The following is a 20763-nucleotide window of genomic DNA, read 5'->3' as shown; positions in this document are numbered from 1 at the left end:
TCACCAGCTTCTCTGACTTGACAGATCACCGACTTACAAACTCCTCAGGCTGAGGACAGCTCCTCTGGCTGCCCCACAGCCTCCTGCAGTGCCAACAAGCCTTTCCAGGCCATCTGACTACACCACTGTAGCACTATCTTCAAAGCTAAAGAAACCATTTATTTGTTTATATGTATTTGTTTGTATATGTAATATGTATGTGGAAATTTAATCATTTGTGATCAAGCCCTCCTTGACCAGTTACACATTTGCTATGAGAAGTTTAAGTAACTTGCCCATGGTTGAACTGTACATCAACAAAATAGCTGATATTAGATCCAAGTGATTTGACTCCAAGTCTAGGGTTCCTTAAAGTGTGAAAAGCCCAAAGTAATTCTCTAACATCTTCTAAACCACTGAAACTATTCTAAGTTTCAGAAGATCTTCCCATTTCACAATACAAAAAAAAAAAAAAAAGGAGTATAGTTACTCTAGACATTGGTTACAATTTTAATTGTACCACTTTCATTTTTCTCCTGTAAGCACAATAGATCAATGGCATCATGAACAGTTAGAGGGAAAAACTATATTCACTTGAACTGAAGGGAGTCTTTTATCTGCAGATTATTAACATAGACAATAATATACACCTCAGTGACATCTTAGTTTAATATGCCATTGAATACTAAGGGAACTTTATAATCATATATGCAATATTTCAAAACTCACAAAATTCCTATGAAAGTTTTAGTGATGCATAGTATTTCCAGATGTGTTACCACTAGACTGAGAGAAGATCAAGCCATGCCTTAAATTTATAATACGAAATAGCCCATAAACTGTACATATGTAAAAATATACTTTCATTAACACCAGATTTTAATTTGTTAAATACGTCTCTGTCTTCTTGGATTATGGCACCGATCATAGCCTAGAAAATGATGTCTGAAACCATGCTATACTTTTTTTTTCATTTCTTAAATTTTATTATGTCACCATACAGTATATCATTAGTTTTTGATGTAGTGATCCATGATTCACTGTTTGCGTATAACACCCAGTGCTCCATGCAATACGTGCCCTCCTTAATCCCTCCTTAATCCCCATCACCAGGCTCATCCATCCCCCATCCCCCACCCCTCTGAAACCCTCAGTTTGTTTCCCATAGTCCATAGTCTCTCACGGTTCGTCTCCCCCTCTGATTCCCAGCCCCTTCATTTTTTCTTTCCTTCTCCTAATGTCCTCCATGCTATTCCTTATGTTCCACATATAAGTGAAACCACATGATAATTGTCTTTCTCTGCTTCACTTATTTCACTTAGCATAATCCCCTCCAGTTCCATCCATGTAGATGCAAATGGTGGGTATTCATCCTTTCTGATGGCTGAGTAATATTCCATTCTATATATGGACCACATCTTCTTTATCCATTCGTCTGTTGATGGGCATCTCGGCTCCTTCCACGGTTTGGCTATTGTGGACATTGCTGCTATGAACACTGGGGTCGTGCTATACTTTTTTTTGTTACTTTTTTTATTATGTTAATCACCATACATTACATCATTAGTTTTTGATGTAGTGTTCCATGATTCATTGTTTGCGTATAACACCCAGTGCTCCATGCAGAATGTGCCCTCTTTAATACCCATCACCAGGCTAACCCATCCCCCCACCCCCTCCCCTCCAGAACCCTCTGTTTTTCAGAGTCCATCGTCTCTCATGGTTCGTCTCCCCCTCCGATTTCCCCCCCTTCATTCTTCCCCTCCTGCTATCTTCTTTTTTTTTTTTCTTAACATATATTGCATTATTTGTTTCAGAGGTACAAATCACTGATTCAACAGTCTTGCACAATTCACAGCGCTCTGACCCAATCATATTCAATTTAGTATATTAAACCTAGTTTATCTATAGATCCATTAGCAGACAAACAACCTTTAACTTTTCATTCCTATACAGACTTCTTCAATTTTGTTCTTTTTGTTGTTGTGTACCGAAAGAACAATCAAAATAGAAGGCTACATGTTATACAAAGTTTTATTAAGATGAAAAATGATAAACTAAATCCCACAATTCTTAATTCATTATGCTTATTAATGCCAACTTTACTATAGCACAGAACTACATGTACATCATACATACCCATGATCTACATTTTCCACAACCAATCATCTCTAGTCTGCCCTTCTGCCAATATTGAAATGATGTATCTGCCTGCACTATATTTCTATGGTTCTTCTGCATGGCTTTCCACATCAAATGTATTCATTTGACTTCTGGGCCATCTAGGACAATTTATATTTCCATCATTAATATACTGTCTTTCTGGTTGGCTTCCATCCTTTGTTCCCAGTCTTTCTTAGTTCACTAGTACAGTCTCTCTCTCTCTCTCTGTCTCTCACTGATTACAACCAAAAACTCTAGACAACATACAAAAAGCAATTACCTAAGGGTTCTGAAAAATAAATAACAGACAGATTAGGGCAGGAAATCAAAACATGGAGAATGACCAGTAGAACAGCAATAAATAAAATGAATGGAAAGAGCACCATACAGTAAAAAGACCTGTCTGGAGTTCAGAAGTCACTATTAACAAGTTGTATGACCTTGGACAAGTCATTTAAATACTCTGACCTTGAGTTCTTCCTCTGTAACATGGGTATAATGCTTCATCTATAAAATGGACATGATGACACCTCTCTGCATTGAAAGGTTGTTGATGAGGTTCAAGTTAGAACACATTTGCAAAAGCATTTTATAAACTATAAAATAACATACAAATCCTAGACACCATCTAATCTAGTGATCTCCAAATGTTTTGACTGCACACCCAATGAGGGAAAAGACTTTCAGTAAATAACCCCAATGTGTAGATACTTAATATGTATATACTATTAAATTAACATTATCTGTACTATAAAATACATAAAATTAAAAGAATATGCTAAAATAAGATACTTTTTAAAAATATTTATTATTTTACTTTTACTAAAAATATTAATAATATTTTAACAAGAGCAAGGTGATTGACTAAGCTTTATAAATTTAATTCTTAGTGATTTGGCAATTCCAAGATATGGTTCTAGGTCCAGTTTATTTCGATACTTGGTTAAAAGGGCTGATTAGCTAAAAAAATATCTTACAAAAGGATGGGGACCAAATGGGAGGAATACACTGTAGCTTAGTTGAACTAATCAGGATACTATCCGATCCCATCTACCAATTATACAAAAGTTTTTATCAAAATTTATCCAGTAAATTTCCATTTTTTCTGTTATCAGTTTATAAGCTACTTAGAAAGTTTGGCTTCTCTTAAGCAGTCGATCCCATTTACAATTGCACCCAAATCATAAGATACCTAGGAATAAATCTAACCAAAGAAGCAAAGGATCTGTACTCAGAAAACTATAGAATACTCATGAAAGAAATTGAGGAAGACACAAAGAAATGGAAAAACATTCCATGCTCATGGACTGGAAGAAAAAATATTGTGAAAATGTCTATGCTACCTAGAGCAATCTACACATTTAATGCAATCCCTATCAAAATACCATCAACTTTTTTCAAAGAAATGGAACAAATAATCCTAAAATTTGTATGGAACCAGAAAAGACCGCGAATAGCCAGAGGAATGTTGAAAAAGAAAAGCAAAGCTGGTGGCATCACAATTCCGGACTTCCAGCTCTATTACAAAGCTGTCATCATCAAGACAGTATGGTACTGGCACAGAAACAGACACACACATCAATGGAACAGAATAGAGAGCCCAGAAATGGACCCTCAAGTTTATGGTCAACTAATCTTCGACAAAGCAGGAAAGAATGTCCAATGGAAAAAAGACAGTCTCTTCAACAAATGGTGTTGGGAAAATTGGACAGCCACATGCAGAAGAATGAAACTGGACCATTTCCTTGCACCACATACAAAAATAGACTCAAAATGGATGAAAGACCTAAATGTGAGACAGGAATCCATCAAAACCCTTGAGGAGAACAGAGGCAGCAACCTCTTCCATCTCAGCCACAGCAACTTCTTCCTAGACACATCACCAAAGGCAAGGGAAGCAAGAGCAAAAATGAACTATTGGCACTTCAAGATAGAAAGCTTTTGCACAGCAAAGAAAACAGTCAACAAAACCAAAAGACAACCAATAGAATGGGAGAAGATATTTGCAAATGACATCAGATAAAGGGCTAGTATCCAAAATCTATAAAGAACTTATCAAACTCAAAACACAAAGAACAAATAATCCAATCAAGAAATAGGCAGAAGACATGAACAGACACTTCTGCAAACACATCCAAATGGCCAAAGGACACATGAAAAAGTGTACAACATCACTTGGCATCAGGGAAATACAATTCAAAACCTCAATAAGATACCACCTCACACCAGTCAGAATGGCTAAAATTAGTAAGTCAGGAAACGACAGATGTTGGCGAGGATGCGGAGAAAGTGGAACCCCCTCCTACACTGTTGTAGGGAATGCAAGCTGGTGCAGCCACTCTGGAAAAGAGTATGGAGGTTCCTCAAAAAGTTGAAAACAGAGCTACCCTACGACCCAGCAATTGCACTACTGGGTATTTACCCCAAAGATACCAATGTAGTGATCCCAAGGGGTACATGCACCCAATGTTTATAACAGCAGTGTTCTCAATAGCCAAACTATGGAAAAAGCCAAGATGTCCATCAACAGATGAATGGATAAAGAAGATGTGGTATATATATACAATGGAATATTATGCAGCCATCAAAAAAAAAAAAACACACCTGAAATCTTGCCATTTGCAACAATGTGCATGGAACTAGAGGGTATTATGCTAAGCGAAATAAGTCAATCAGAGAAAGACAATTATCCTATGATCTCACTGATATGAGGAATTTGAGAAACAAGACAGGATCATAGGGGAAGGGAGGAAAAAAAGAAACAAGATGAAACCAGAGAGGGAGACAAACCATAAGAGACTCTTAATCTCAGGAATGAAACTGAGGGTTGCTGGAGTGGTGGGGAGTGGGAGGGATGGGGCAGCTGGGTGATGGATGTTGGGGAGGGTATGTGCTATCATGAGCGTTGTAAATTGTGTAAGACTGATGAATCAGACCTGTACCTCTGAAACAAATAATACATTACATGTTTAAAAAAAAAAAAAATAGCAGAAAGGGAAAAATGAAGGGGGGGAATCAGAGGGGGAGACAAACCATGAGAGACTATGGACTCTGAGAAACAAACTGAGGGTTTTAGAGGGGAGGGGGGTGGGGGGATGGGTTAGCCCAGTGATGGGTATTAAGGAGGGCACGTATTGCATGGAGCACTGGGTGTTATACGCAAACAATGAATCATGGAACACTACATCAAAAACTAATGATGTAATGTATGGTGACTAACATTAACATAATAAAAAAAAAGTTTGGCTTCTCTACATGTTTATTAAATGCATTCAAAACCCAGGGAAACGGTTTCCAAGTATTTTAAATGTGTCAATATGAGAGGTTTTCTAAGTAACACACATTGTTTTTGGCAAGAAAATCGCTTAACAATAGAAGTATTTCCCAGTATCTGTTTTCAGAATCATCTCCCCAAGCAAAGCTTTCTTTCAGAAAGTGGTTTCTTTCTCACTCAGTCAAAATGTCATCTTTACCTTAAATCAACAGAATTTTTAGAAAATATACACTAGGTTTCACACTACTAATAACTATTTATCTCCAAGAAAAAGAAGATTAAGAAAAATTAGAACAGTGGTATTTTAGCAAAAAAAAAAAAAAAGTATAGTATATAATCCATCTTTAAGTTTGAGGACTCTTAAATATTGTGGTCATAGGAGAATGAGCAAACCTCTATATGTATAAACAATTATTGTGGTCACTCCTATCACAATATAAAGTACTATAAAGACTCTAATATATTTAAAAGTCATGTTTTTAGGAACTTATCCACCACGGTATTACTTTGTGCTGTTCCGGTTCAACTTCTTTGCTGTGTTAGCCTATTAATGGTGTAATAAACTCATTTCATGAATGATGTTATCTCCATTTCCTAACATCTACAGAAAAGTAAGCTGCCCCATCAGTAGTCATTCTTACACAGATTTTCCAAAAAACATTTTTCTAACCCATATGGATTCGTAAGTACAAAGCATTGGGCCATGTGTGTTCAGTTGGGGGGGCGTCGGGGGCAGGGACGAAAACAATTTTTACAACTACATCACTAGTAGAGAAAAGACAAAATGAAAGGGAACTTAATCATTGATAAGCAATTTCATCTTCCTCTTTCCCACCTTTAGAATGCCTCTCTGGAGCCTGGAATATTTGCAAATTACCAAAATCATCAAAGAAAGAATGAATCATGGTCTCAGAATCTCCTAGAAAAATCCATTCTTCATTACCCTACCCTGTTTAGGGTATTATAACACAGTAATCTGAGACAAGAGGAAAAAATGAGACTCAATATTATAACGCAAATTTTAACTGCCTCTAAAACTTTTCCATTAAGTTCTCAGGAACCCCCATTCTACCATAAACAAACTCACCTCCATCTAGAACACTGTAAAGAAAACTCTGTCCACCTCTGTCCTCAGAGAAGCCTGATCCTTCCAGGGAAATTAACTTCCTTGACCAATTTCTCACATAGATTTTTCTCATTTTTCCACCTCCGTCACACCTACCACAAAGTCTAGGAGGCAAATGTAGCATTCTCATGGTTCTGCACCAATTCTAGACCCATGGCTTTTTGTCTTTAAATTCCAGCATACACTACCGCCTATCCTTCCAGACTCTGCTCTCCCTTACTGCCAATATACCCAATCTTTAATATCATGGAGACCTCAGGTCCCCCAACTCCTCCTGCTGCTGATCTATCCTTTCTCATGTCCTTTCCTATTCAGACTAGATTCCAGAAGGCCCATCACTTATGTTATTTTATCATCCTCAATTCTTCTCTATCTGCTCTGACAATCCCCAGGATAATCTAACCACTCTCCTGCACCTCAAGACAGAGAAAGTGAAGCGATGCTGGGAAAAAATGATCCCATAACCATATGAGCTAGTACCACTTACAATGTCTATCAGGTCTGTAGGGTTGCACGGGACCTCCTTCTCTGGCCCCCCCTTCATTTCCCACAACAACCATTCTCAACCACCCCATTCCCACCCCACTGTCACTTCAGTCTCCTCAGCATCATTTCCTTCCTACTTCAAAGTGAAACAGGAGGCCTTTAGGGCCCTCTCTCTCTGAAGGCCTAGTTCTCCAACTATAACTTATCTTGAACCACACCACCTTCTTCTCAAAGAAATGGGCCTATTTAAGGCTAATCCCATCACCCTCTGGCTTATTTGAAACTTTATTACATAAATAATCACTTTTATCTATCCAAATCTTTAATGTTGTTGTTTTTACAAACTGAGACCCCTTAATCTATAAAACACGTCAAGCCTCTGCCATGATCCTGCTTCATTCCCTTTAGCCACTGCACTAAAGAACTATGCTCGCTTTATTTCTCCATTCATAAATTCTGTCAGTGTCTAACACAAAGTTGACATGTAATTAAAGAATCCACTCACTAAGGAATTAGTGGATATAAACAGCGAGATTTGTAAATGTCCACCTATGGAAATACTTATGTCTCCTCACTGAAGACTTCTGCCTGTGGTCCATATTTGTAACTAAAATTATAGACTGGATGATTAAAAATTCTCAAATGAACAAGCTATCAGGAGTTAAAGCTTCCATTCTAATTGCCTTTCCACCTTAAGATAGATATTTTGGGTCTAGAAAATAATTTTTTGTTTTAACTGGTATATAGCTGTCCCTAGGGTCCACCTGCACACATATCCAATGCAGTATACATCTAGGAGGAGTAAGATGGTCTTTCAAATAATATTGGTGACCTGATACCTGGAATACTTTTAAAAATTCTGTTTTAACTGCTCTAAGGCAACATTTTCTCCTCTCTTAGCTTACCAACAGATTACTGACAACATCAGAACAGTTTTAATGACAAAATGTCCCCGCAACTATGGCTACAATCTATTAGTACCTAGTTTAGTAAGAATTTCCCCACCACACACATACATACACACACACACACCCACGTGGATTAGTAAGAAATGCTATGTGAAGCTACACTTCGATTAGTAAGAGGCTGTGTGAAGCTAAAATTATAAATGGGCAGATGGAATCTTGTTAAAATTTTAAGTTAACTATAAATTTCTCACTAAAAAAACCTAAAACTAAGTCTGGCTCTTAAATCTAACAATAAGGGCAGTCTGTAGTACATTTAAGGCATGATTCTGCTGGAGTGATAAAGGCCAACAATATGGCTGGAATCTTGGAGGTCAAGTTTCCTACTCTATATATAGAAGATCACATGTTTAATTTTTCAAGATGAAAGGCAATTACTGTTGGGGTTCTTAGTGATAATGCCTCAAACCAGAGGAAATACCTCTAGGGTTAAAAACCGCTGTGGACAGTGGCTTCTGAGTCTCACCAAATACTGAGCTTTATTAATTCTATGGGCATGGTCCCTGTAACTAGACACAATACACCATTTTTCCTGTAGTTTTAAAAGCACAACTCTTTACTCCACCTATTTTCCTGATCCCTACCAAATTTAGAAACCTTTTAATTTACTGAACGTTTTATCTGAAAACTGCAAGTTGGGGTTTTGCAAGTCAGTATTTAAAATAAGAAGCAGGTGGGTTTTAGTTGAACTATTCCACCACATAGCATTTGTATAAATACTCATTACCAAGTACACTACTACATTATCTGTAGCTTTTACTGACCTTTCCTTGGACATGGACTCTAGGGCAGGATTTAGTTATGGGTTAACTGGGTTACAGGCTATGTTGTACTGTGATAACATATAAATACTAAAAACCAGTATCTTAACACAACAAAGGTTTATTTCTTCCTCATGCAAAATCCTCCTCAGTCCAGGGGATTCTCCAGGGCAGGTGCCTGAAATGACAACTAAGTGTTTCAGGTTACTTCCACCTTGGGTCACCACCATCTCAAACATGTGTTCACATTTCCTCAGTAAGAGAAGTGAGAGCAAAGAGAGCGCACACCCAATGACCTTTGACCACTTACATCATTCACATGATAATGGAGGCTGGAAAATTCAGCCTTCCTGTGTTCCAAGGAAGAGGAATGACAAAATCCATTGTAAAAATTATGTGAGGTAGGTTCTATTGAAGAAACCAAGGCTCAGAGATATAAGTAACTTCTCTATAGCTAGAAAGTAGTGAAGGTGTGTCTATTTAATTCCAGAGCTCAGATCTTTAACCATTTTACTTGGCCTGATGTCAATGCAAAAACTGAATCATATCACTACCATGAGTGTCAAAGTAGCAGAGGAATTAAAACTCTCCATTAGCCTGAAATAAGGTTGTGCCACACCTCCCATCTTTTTAACAAGTAACTTAATGATATAAAAGATACATCGCAAGGGGCATCTGGCTGGCTCAGTAAAGCAGGGCATTCTTGATCTCGGGGTCAGGAGTTCAAGCCCCACATTGGTGTAGAGATTACTCAAAGTAAATAAATAAATAAACAAACTTAAAAAAAAAGATATATCTTGAAAGATATATCTTCAAGAAATGAGATTCACCTTTTGCAAAAGATAAATGCTCTTGCTATAGATAACAGAAAAATGTTCTTTTAAAACTGGATACATTTGGGGCACCTGGGTGGCTCAGTCGTTAAGCGTCTGCCTTCGGCTCAGGTCATGATCCCAGCCAGGGTCCTGGGATCGAGCCCCACATCAGGCTCCCTGCTCTGCGGGAAGCCTGCTTCTCCCTCTCCCACTCCCCCTGCTTGTGTTCCCTCTCTCAATGTCTCTCTCTCTCTGTTGAAAAATAAATAAAATCTTAAAAAAAAAAAAATGGATACATTTTATTACCTTAAACTAGAAATGGCTTGAGTAGACAACCAGAATGCTAGTTAATTATTACCAAAAAGGTATACTTCAAACTTACACCATGTTATATGTCAATTATATTTCAATAAGGCTGGGGAAAAAAATATTACCAGAAAGGATTATAGCTATTGCTAAATTTAAATTCTGTTTCTGGTAGTTATTCCTCAATTTTTTAAATGCAAATATAACACTCTCTTAAAATAAGGTGCTACATGTAGTCAGTTTGGTGTACTTACTGCAGGCAGAGCTTTATCATGAAGAGTACACAAGGAAGGAACATTGCTTCAAACCACAAGTACTGTTCAAAGTTTCAAAGGAAACTCTGGTTGTGGATACTTGCTCAGCCCACCATATTTAGCAAGGAGTCCTCATAATGTTCTTTGGGTTTCACAAATAGAACACTTAACCTATCACAAATCAACCTTTATTTTCCATTTTTGTTTCGCTTCTACTCTGAAACTCGACTATCTCTTAAAAATATGTTCTCAACTCAACCTGCATGCAACACAAAATAGCTGTACTCTGATACTTCTAAGGTAGTATAATTTTAGATTCACTGCTAACTACTACTATTATTACTATTACTGAGTTGAGAGGTGCCTGCCTGGCTCAGTTGCAAGAGCCTGCGACTCTTGATCTTGGGGTGATGAGTCCCAGCCCCATGTGGGGTGGAGAGATTATGAAAATAAATAAATAAACTTAAATTTAAAAAAATTTTTTTAAAGAAATTGAGTTGAAAGAAACAATATTCAGAGAGAACTGCTGAAGTACATATCCTCCAGATATTACAAATCCAGCCCTGGTCAAGTCAGAGCAACAGATACCTTAATACCTGGATGACAATGTACTGATCCCTTAAGAACTACTTTTATTGAATTATATAGTTTGGTATGATAGCAAGAGCCCACAATGAAGACTGGTAAAATAAAGTCCCAAGAAACCATGGCTGTCAAGATATTGTCTAGAAAACTGTCCATTATGACATCCAAGAATATCAGTACTTCTGAGCAGTAAGTTTGTCTTATGTTATGAACTCTGTAACCTATATTATGAACTCTGTAACCTAGTGTCAATGACTAGAGAGCTTAGTCAGAGCCAAACTTATAGCCTGTCCACAGACAAGTTTCAGATCACCATGCTATATGCTCTCCCTGACTCCATTTTATATCCATCCCCAACATTACTTTTCATTTTTCTTTTGCTTTCACTTTTAACTTCTGCTTTACTGTTTTGTGATAATCTACATGTACAAACTACTTTAAATCCTTTTTAGAACAAAGCAGAAGAACACTGAAATGAATAGATCAAGAGAGTTTCCTGGGGCCCTTTTAGAACCTTTGTAGAATCCAGATTCATATAATACTCTGGATAGAATTGTACATATTTGATCATTACAGGGGGGATGAACTAAGCCAAGTGCTTTCATCCCTAAGAATTTAATTACTTAGACTTTATCTTAGACAGCTGGCCAGCGATTGGCAAATTTTTTGATTAAGAAGTCTACTACTGTATCGTTAAAATGATGTTTCTAAGAGGTACATCTATAAGGCACATGATTTAAAAAATTGTCATTAAAGCTGTAAACTTTAAAAATTAAAAAAAAATTAAAAATCTTAAAAAAAAAAAAAAAGCTGTGGTCAGTAAATTTTACCTGGTACACATCTCCTTTCTAATGCAAAACAAAACAAAACAAAACAAAAAAACTTCTTGAAGACAAATCTGACTTAATGATTAAAAGATGAGCAGCAAGAGAACTAGTTGTCTTTTTAATTTATAAACTACCAGAGCAAGTTGCTATTTCTTTATGGAGGAAAAAGGTAAGGAAAGGAGAGTTTTGACCAAGTACATGGCATCTCCAAGACCTGAAAAGGGCCTAAAAAAAAAAAAAAATGGAGAAAATTCTTTCCTTAAGATAGATTCTAGTATACCTAATGAGCTATGGAGCTGAAATTATGTGGGGGCTCACTAATAGTTGTAGAGCTGCAAGAAGCATCTTTTCCAAAAAATTTAAAGAAATATATTGACAATGTAGTTTCTACTACCATCACAAGTTACTGGAAAAGGTGGGCAAAAGTAAGACTGTCATACATATGAGTAGTCAAGAGTTGTTTTTCTGGGTTCACTCCCATTGGTGTTAAAAACATTGGCCATGCTTCTGCTCACCAGAAATCCTGCAGTTCAAGACCCAAATAAAGATAACCTATATACAGAAATGGAGTGTCAGGGTGCCTGGGTGGCTCAGTGTCCAACTCTTAATCTCAGCTCAGGTCTTGATCTCAGAGTCATGAGTTCAAGCCCCTAGTTGGGCTCCATTCTGGGCCTGGAGCCTACTTTAAAAAAAAAAAGAAAGAAAGAAATGTAGTGTCCTAAAAACTGAAAGAAAAAAGGGAAGCTGAGTATATTGAGAGAGAGCCTTCAACTACAGAAAGGAAGAAAAGCATAATCCTACTGGAAATTCAGACAACTGAGTAGATGGGCATATCTTTTCCTCAGCCTTACTAAAATCTGACATTAAATGGCTCCCATTACCTGCAGAAGAGGAACCAATAAAAGTATACCTTGAGAGACCAATATAACTAGGAGGAAGAATGCAAGCTTTTCCTAAGTCGTATGCAATAAGAACAGGGTTAAAAAGGCTTTCCATGATCGGAATTAAAAAGCCTTCCTAAAATTGGACAACCCAAGAGACAATGTAGATGAGTTTCTCAAACTCAGCACTACTGACATTTGAGGCCGGATAATTCTTTGTCATGGAGGGCTGCCCTGCACATTGTAGGATGTTTAGCAGCATCGCTCACCTCTACCCCCTAGATGACAAGAGCCCCCTTATCAGTTGTGACAACCAAAAAATGTTGGCAGACATTGCCAAATATCAGGGGCAAAATCATTCCTGTTGAGCACAACTGCTGTTGATGAAACAAGTAACAAAGAGCTGCCAAGAATAACTCACAACTCTAGGTCAGTAGCTCCCAAACCATTCCACTTCTCAAACCAGGATACAGAAGGAACAGCAGGACTAGTAGGAAAAATGACAAGTTCAAATTTTGGATAAGTCAAAAAAAAAAATTTTTTTTTTTGGATATGTCAAAATGTGGGATACCAAGTAGAGATGTACAAAAGGCAGTTGGATATATAGAAATGGAACCAAGAAGTTGGCCAGAAAAGCATTAGCTACATTAGTACCTCTGAGAAGGACTTTTGCAAATCTTCAGCCAAAATAAAATCCTCTTAAGAGATAATGATTATTACCCTACACAAGCTCTACCTAGTGACTAATTAAACAAGAAGCCCTTGATGGATTTAGTCTACTGCAGGTAATGTACTCAAGCACAATTTTTACCTTCATCTGGACAAACCTGCCATATGTTAAAGTCTTCAGAGTAAACTCTCACATATCTTTACTAATTGATACCTGCAATAATTTTCCCATTTGGCATATGCTCCCTCATTTGACTTTTGTTCCCAAATCCATTGTCCCATATTCTATTTTGAATAGATACTTGTTCTCTGCTGCTTCAGATACATAATTAGTAAAAGAAGATGCAATTCTCAACATTAAGAATTAAATGCAAGTGAGTTTTCCAACAGTATCATTAAATAAATTCTGTATGAAAAGACTCAGACTCCAAACATTACTTTTTTTCTTCCATAGAAAACTCTCTTAAGAGTTTGAATACACCTCAGTTCAAGAGTGTATTTTCCTGAATGTCTGTTTTTGATTGAGAAAATTTACTTAAATGTAATTTTCCAAGAAATTACAAGACACATTTCTACATATGCATAAGTTCACTTGTTAAAAACCTATTCAACGTATTTTATGAAGAGCTACATTTCAGGCAAAATAGCAGTGAAGAAATAATTTTCCTAACTTAAGACATATAATCTGTTTAACAAAATATAGTTAAAGTAAAATAAATCTGAATAAGGAAATAGGAATACTTTGCAATATATTATGTTTAGTTTAAACTAGTTTCCTTGTGTAAAATCTTCTACTGTATGCTTTTTTTTAACTAGCTTAAAAAATTTTAATAAGTGAAAGGAAGTTGAGAATTTGTTTTAAAACAGTCATTTAAAGTATCAATCAATTCACAGAATTTTCACCGAGCTCATCTTGATAGTTATACCAACACATTGGCATGCATTCAGTAAGAACAGTCATAAATAAGGGATGGTCATACTTCCTTTTAGAGATGATAAATTATTAAAGAGAGAACACAAATCCACACACACTCCTAAGAAGAAAATTAGGTTTAGCATTTTTCTGATCACAAACTAAATATTCTCTAACAACATTTTTAGGACTCACTTTTGTTTACATAATCCTTACTAGAAATAAAAGGATACCATTAAATAAAAATATCAATAAATACCTGTTTTTTGTTATATGTCCTTTAAGCTAAACTTACCAAATCAGATATGATTTTTGTTGAAGGAAATTACTATGATCCCCCGCCACCATTACCACAGCCCCATCCTTTCCCCACATAAAGAAAATGCAGATTAGTCACTATTTAATATATGTTCTCCAATGACTCTGGTCACTTAAAATTATAACATAGCTAGAGGAGGAAGAGAAGAAAAAGTAGTGAAACATGTTTAAAATTGTACTTTCTTACCAATATGTTGCTGCAGAGCCCAAGAGGAGTTTGAGGCACGAGTGGAGAGCATCTTTTCAACAGTTGGAGGAAGCCTCCTCCAATTGGTAAACTCCAAAGTGAAGATAAGGATGTCATCACTGACTGAGTCAATCCTATATTGGCAAGATGTTAACATACCATTAGACACAAAAGAGTTCATCCTGAAAACAAACACCACACAACTATTCTTACAACATCGCAGTATAGAAGGAAGAGCGAAAACTGGGACATAGAAATAATCGTGTAACTGGAGGCAAGTTCAGTAGATACGAACCATCATCTACAGGTTCCTATAAGAAAATGAATCGACTACATGTATAGTTGTCCAGTAGATGACCAGAGAATCTCTACACTTGTAGAGGACAGGAACTTTCCTTCCCATTCCTCAGCCAGCAGTGGTAAGAAAAAGAGAGACAGTACCAGCGTCATCAGTGGATTTGCCATTACCTCCTCCTACTCGAACCATCTTGCTGAACCTAGACTGGTCACCCTCACAGACTCACAATTTAACAGCCCTAAAAGGATAAAGCCCAAACACCCAAAGTTAACTCTAAACTGAATATATATGGGAGAGATGGCCTTTTTCTGTCCAACTCTCAGGCACGTACAATTGCTCCCCTCTAGGAACCTTCCCCATTATAGATTCACTTCTAAAAGATGTACCAAAATAAGTTTCGTCTTTAAGGACTGAAAGGTGTTCAAGACAAACAATTCTTCCTCTGTTTTTTCAAAATAATTTCAAATTTTTCCTACCAATTCAGCCAGAGGAGACTTCCCCCAAATTTTATAAGCACTTGAATCCTATTGAACAGAGCATTAGTCTAAGAAAAGTTCTGGTTTCTAATACCACCTCTACTACTTACAAACATGTTGCCTAAATTCTTTAAGCCCTAGATTATGGTCTCTAAAATGAGAATAATACTTAACCTGCCTATTTCAGGGGACTATTGGTGAAAATAATATGAAACAATATAGTAAACATACTTTTAAGACAAAAATGTTACATAAATATTTGCTATTACTAGAACTGGTCTGAAATTTTCAGTATTGCATTTTTGATAGGGCTTAAAACATTATACACATGAAATTTAGTCACAGCTTAAAGGGAACTCCAAATTCTAACAGGATTATCTATCTTGTACTCAACTAGATACTCCCCTACTCTATCACATTGTTTGAAGAAAAGTAAAATGATTAGGGCTTCCGGTAATTACTTCAGAAATTCTTTCCAAGGTTGCTTTTTTGAAGACATTACTGGGCAAGAACTAAAGAAGGGGAAAAAATAGAAGGAAAGGAAAGAAATTGAGTAATACTCTCAACATGTCATCTGAAAGATAACTTAATTCTTGTAATTCAGGGTCAAAGTGTCCTTGAAATGACTGATTAGAGAGTATGAAAATTATTTCCCAAATTCTTAATTCTCTAATATGCAAGCATATAGAAGAAAGAACTTAAAGTGTAGTACAAATGCTTTAGGAAAACATTCTACTTCTTGGGAAGCTCTCAGTGAAATCACAACCTATCAGGAAATTCTGAAAATAAATAAAATGATAAAATATATTCAAAAGCAAACAATCCCCTTGACTTTCTAGTACCCTGTACCAAAGGTTACTTAATTCTAACTCCTTATTTCATTTTTAATGGTTTCATTTTTCTGCTTAAGTGTGCTCTAAGTTTCAGTGTGACCAAACACAAAGTCATTTTTATGCAGTTATCTAAACACACACGAGAAATAAATCTGTTTATACAGCTTTAGTTAATATAATGGTGAGTGTATTCTACCAATGCTGATAATGCCACTAAAAATGTATTGTTACTGTACTACATTGACCATTACATTGTACAAAGCAGTTGTACAATCATAAACAAGTGACAGTTAATCAACTAAATGCAGAGATGACATTTACTTTCTATTATTCACCTATTACATTTGGGCAGGGGCAGGGGGGTGGTGTACCTAGTCTTGCATTTAAAGTTGAAAAAGTATTTCAACTCTGTAGATTATATTGTGACAGGCAATTATTCAGCCAGATACATTTTTTAAGACTGTTTAAGGCAAGCAATACTAGGAAAGACATTTATAATTTACATGACAAAGATTAAGCAACAGATTTACGTGTGATATAAATAAGATACAACCAAAATCCACTTTAACAACATACTGGAATTTTTATGGGAGAATTTTTCTTGTAACAGCTCTTTGAATGTAAATTTGATCAAAGAAAGCAAAACATTTATCATATTCAGCATAAACACTAGCTTTATCCATTCAATAAAAGATCAGTGAACAAAAATTTGACAATGTTAAGCATTTTCATTGCTAAAGTGAAATTTTCCATTGTATTTTTCTAATGACTATAAAGTGACTAAAGTTACTCCTTTGGAGTAAAATATATGCAAGTGGCATTCTCAGTTCAGATAGTTGAAAGTTTTACAATTTACTTCAAAATAATTTGTAGCTTACTGGTTCTCAACTCTTTTCTGTCCTAACACACCCAAGGAATACAGCACACAGAAATATGACAATAAATATAACACACACATTCTTTTTTTTTTTCTTTTAGAGAGAGAGAGTACCACCCTGGGGCGGGGGGAAGCAGATGGCAGAGGGAGGAGGAGAGAGAGAGAATCTTAAGCAGGCTCCACGCCCAACCTGGAGCCCCCAGAGTCCGACACGGGGCTCAGTCTCATGACCCTGAGATCATGACCTGGGCCAAAATCAAGAGTCAGGAGCTAAACTGACTTAAGTCACCTGGGTACTCCATATAACACACAAATTCTGAAACATACTATTCACATGGGGAGAGGGAGGGTCCTGTTATCAGGACTGGGGAATGGAAGAGCATATTTTACAAAGCCTTCTGGGAGAATAAAGCTAAATAATTCCCTCTCCTTCCAGCAGTCTAGGTGGTTGGCTGAGGAGGAAAGGAAAGGGGGCAATGTTTAATTTTTTTCCCTTATAGGTTCTTCTTAATTTAGGAATAGGAAGGAGCAGGAAAAGTTGGCATATAAACCCCCCCAGGTTTGCAAGGGATTAAGGTAGCTGAAATTAAGTGATGTAACTACAGGATCCATGTGGACACACAGGACTAAGGCAGCAGAGGACAGTGGTTAGAAAGAAAGACTTGAGCCACACTACACAGGACAGCCTAGGTTCAAACCTAAGCTCTAGCACTAACTAGCTGTGTGAGCTTGAGCAAGTATGTTAAACACTCTGGGCCTCAATTTCCTTCTCTGTAAAATACAGATAACAGTATCTACTGTATTCTATATTAAATGAGTTAATACAGTAACAAATTTAAAATAGTGCCTACTTAGTGTTGGTTAAAGAAAAAAATAAACCAGAAACCAGAAGGGAGTGTGAAGGCCAAAAGTAATGGACAAGTAATAGAGTCGAGTTAGTATCCTCAGTGGAGGAACACAAAGAGTACTGCTGAGGAGAGAGGGGGTGCCGTGAGGACAAGCACCAAGCTGCGAACACATTGTCAGGGCTGTCCACAGCTACCCCACATGCTGGCCTGGATTTACAGCAGCAGTTGGAAAGTGAATCCTAGAATGGTGAGAGGTCACTGCTGCTAGCTGTCAGGAGCCCAACACAACCATACAATTCACTAAGCTAATAGTTAAGGGTACTTAAATAACTTTGTTAATAGCTAGATAGAGCATTCCTTAGCAAGTGTTTCTATCTCAGTGGTGTGTGTGTGTGCGTGCGCACACGTACATGCACATGTACGGGAGTATAAGACAAATAAGCACATACAAATAACTTTTAAAGATCAGTGATCCTCGGGGCGCCTGGGTGGCTCAGTAGTTAAGCATCTGCCTTCAGCTCATGTCATGGTCCCAGGGTCCTGGGATCGAGCCCCGCATCGGGCTCCTTACTCAGCGGGGAGCCTGCTTCTCCCTCTCCCTCTCCCACTCCCCTGCTTGTGTTCCCTCTCTCACTGTGTCTCTCTCTGTCAAATAAATAAAATCTTTAAAAAAAAAAAAAAAAGATCAGTGATCCCCAATGAATTGTCAATAATCTTTATATTTCATTCAATTACCTAAAAAACACAATGGACGGGGCGCCTGGGTGGCTCAGTTGGTTGGACGACTGCCTTCGGCTCAGGTCATGATCCTGGAGTCCCGGGATCGAGTCCCGCATCGGGCTCCCTGCTCGGCAGGGAGTCTGCTTCTCCCTCTGACCCTCCTCCCTCTCATGCTCTCTGTCTCTCATTCTCTCTCTCAAATAAATAAAAAATAAAATCTTTAAAAAAAAATAATAAAAAAAATAAAAAATAAAAAACACAATGGATTTCTATGAAATTTTACTGAAAAGATATAGAGAGAATTACAACAATGAGTATCTGGCAAACGACTGGATATTAGCTAGTGGGAAAAAGAGTAAATACAATTAGGTACTCAACCTGTTGTAAAGCTAGAAACAAAAAAGTAAAATGGGAATCAGAACGTGTATCTCAACTTTCTTTATACTTCTATGTTCCTCAAACAACCTACCAGAAAGCAGTTTTTCCTTACAAACCACATATCTGAAACACTTAGTATCAAAAGGGATGACAGCCCTAAGCATAAAACCTCTACTTAGTAAAAATTCCTGAATTCTATATATTTTCAGATGTAATAAAAAGGTGGGATACTGGGATCCTGCCAAATACAGACCTGTTCATCATATGCAGATAGAGAAGCCACCAAGGGAAAGATAGGAGTCCCCAGAAGTGCAAACTAAACATACAAGTAGGGAACACTAACAGGGCCTGCACGAACCCCAAAGAGAATCTCTTTCTAACAAAAAACTCAAATAACAAGGTATCTTTAAAGCACTTTTCTGCTGAAATGCAAAATCTAGTATTTGACTAAACATTATTTTAGTGAATGCTAGTTTTTGAAGCACAAAAATGAAGCCATCTAGATGTTTCATTGAAATTTTATACAATACCCTTGTCCTCCATTTTCCTGGAGACTTTCATTCTGTTTTCTCATTTGACTTATCAGGCCAACAGAGTTCTTTCATTGCTACAATTATCTTCTCGGTTCTATCTAGACACTTAAAACTTTTGCAAAAGCTGGAGGCTGGCAGAAACAATGTCCTCTTCTTGCCCAAGAAAAATCCTGACTCAACTTTCATATATCATCAGCTACTTTAGAAATTAGTATTTATTAAGGGAGACCAAGTTCAAATAAACAAGATGCTATAGGACAAGAGTATTGACTCTAGTAGACTAAGGGACAACAGAAATCTCCAAAGCAGGGGCGCCTGGGTGGCTCATTCGGTTAAGCGTCTGCCTTCAGCTCAGGTCATGATCCCCGGGTCCCGGGATAGAGCCCCGCATCGGGCTCCCTGCTCCGCGGGAAGCCTGCTTCCCTCTCCCACTCCCCCTGCTTGTGTTCCCTCTCTCGCTGTGTCTCTCTCTGTCAAATAAATAAATAAAATCTTTAAAAAAAAAAAAAAGACATCTCCAAAGCAGCTACAACCATTTTGTCACAGGCATTTTTAAGAGCATGAGAGATGACCTAAGTAGAAAAAATAGCCCGCTCCAAAAATCCATCCTCCCCTACTCCCTTCCAGTCACCTCTTACCTTTTATTAGGACTCTTATATTCAAGCTCACTATTAGCAGCCCCCAACTCCATCACCCCAACCTAGCCATCATGTGCAAACACACACACACACACAAACACACACACAAGCCCTTCTCCCAACATGGGAATCTTAAGAAATTGGGGGAAATTGAAGGTAGTATATTCACTCAAAAAGGAAAAGTTTCACTATGGTAGGATTTCTTACCATGAGCTGCATAGTAGATTCAGTGGGTCAAATCCAGCGAGCAGGAGAGATGGCAGCCATTCCTTATATTTTGTCTGTGCTTTAATCGCATGACTTACAAATTCAGAAATATGGTTCCACGGTGCCAGTGGACAACCTTTCTTCAAAAAGTAGCGAAATACTGAAAACTTCTCATACTTCAGACAGTATGCCAAATGAAGTTCATTTAGTTGGGCTCCATATTTCAAAAGAATATTCACAATTCCAAAAAATTCACAGCTCCACCACAAGAAAGAAAGAAAGAAAGAAAGAAAGAAAGAAAGAAAGAAAGAAAGAAAGAAAGAAAGAAAAGAGAAGTTAGACTTTTATATAAAAAAATTCTTACAAATAGTTAATAGTACTTACAGCTGGAAAATAAATGGCAGATGGGATAGAGGAATCCTGTGACATGTGTCAGGGAGGAAGAA

The 20763-nt window shown here is 37.2% G+C and overlaps 1 protein-coding gene across 6 annotated transcripts in view; it reads right to left on the bottom strand.

The window, feature by feature from the left end:
• The window catches only part of ASB3 (ankyrin repeat and SOCS box containing 3), a 112718-nt gene that overhangs the window by 2848 nt on the left and 89107 nt on the right, over positions 1-20763 (bottom strand). For 5 of the 6 annotated variants that reach the window (XR_010405701.1, XM_045885001.3, XM_064572516.1 and 2 more), the window contains 2 exons: positions 20318-20575; positions 14510-14643 (listed from right to left, as the gene is read on the bottom strand). Coding sequence is in view for 5 of the 6 variants with exons in the window: in XM_045885001.3 (XP_045740957.1) it covers positions 14510-14643; positions 20318-20575 (392 nt within the window). In the remaining variant the exon portion in view is untranslated. The remainder of the gene's footprint in view (positions 1-14509; positions 14644-20317; positions 20576-20763) is intronic. The other variant, XM_064572517.1, reaches the window with a different exon arrangement.

Source organism: Mirounga angustirostris, unplaced genomic scaffold (genome assembly GCF_029215605.1).
Source record: "Mirounga angustirostris isolate CCGP_5_RB_7025 unplaced genomic scaffold, mMirAng1.0.hap1 SCAF_10, whole genome shotgun sequence".
Taxonomy (NCBI): domain Eukaryota; kingdom Metazoa; phylum Chordata; class Mammalia; order Carnivora; family Phocidae; genus Mirounga; species Mirounga angustirostris.
The sequence above is the reverse complement of the archived record's forward strand: the minus strand, read 5'-3'. Positions and strand labels throughout refer to the sequence as shown.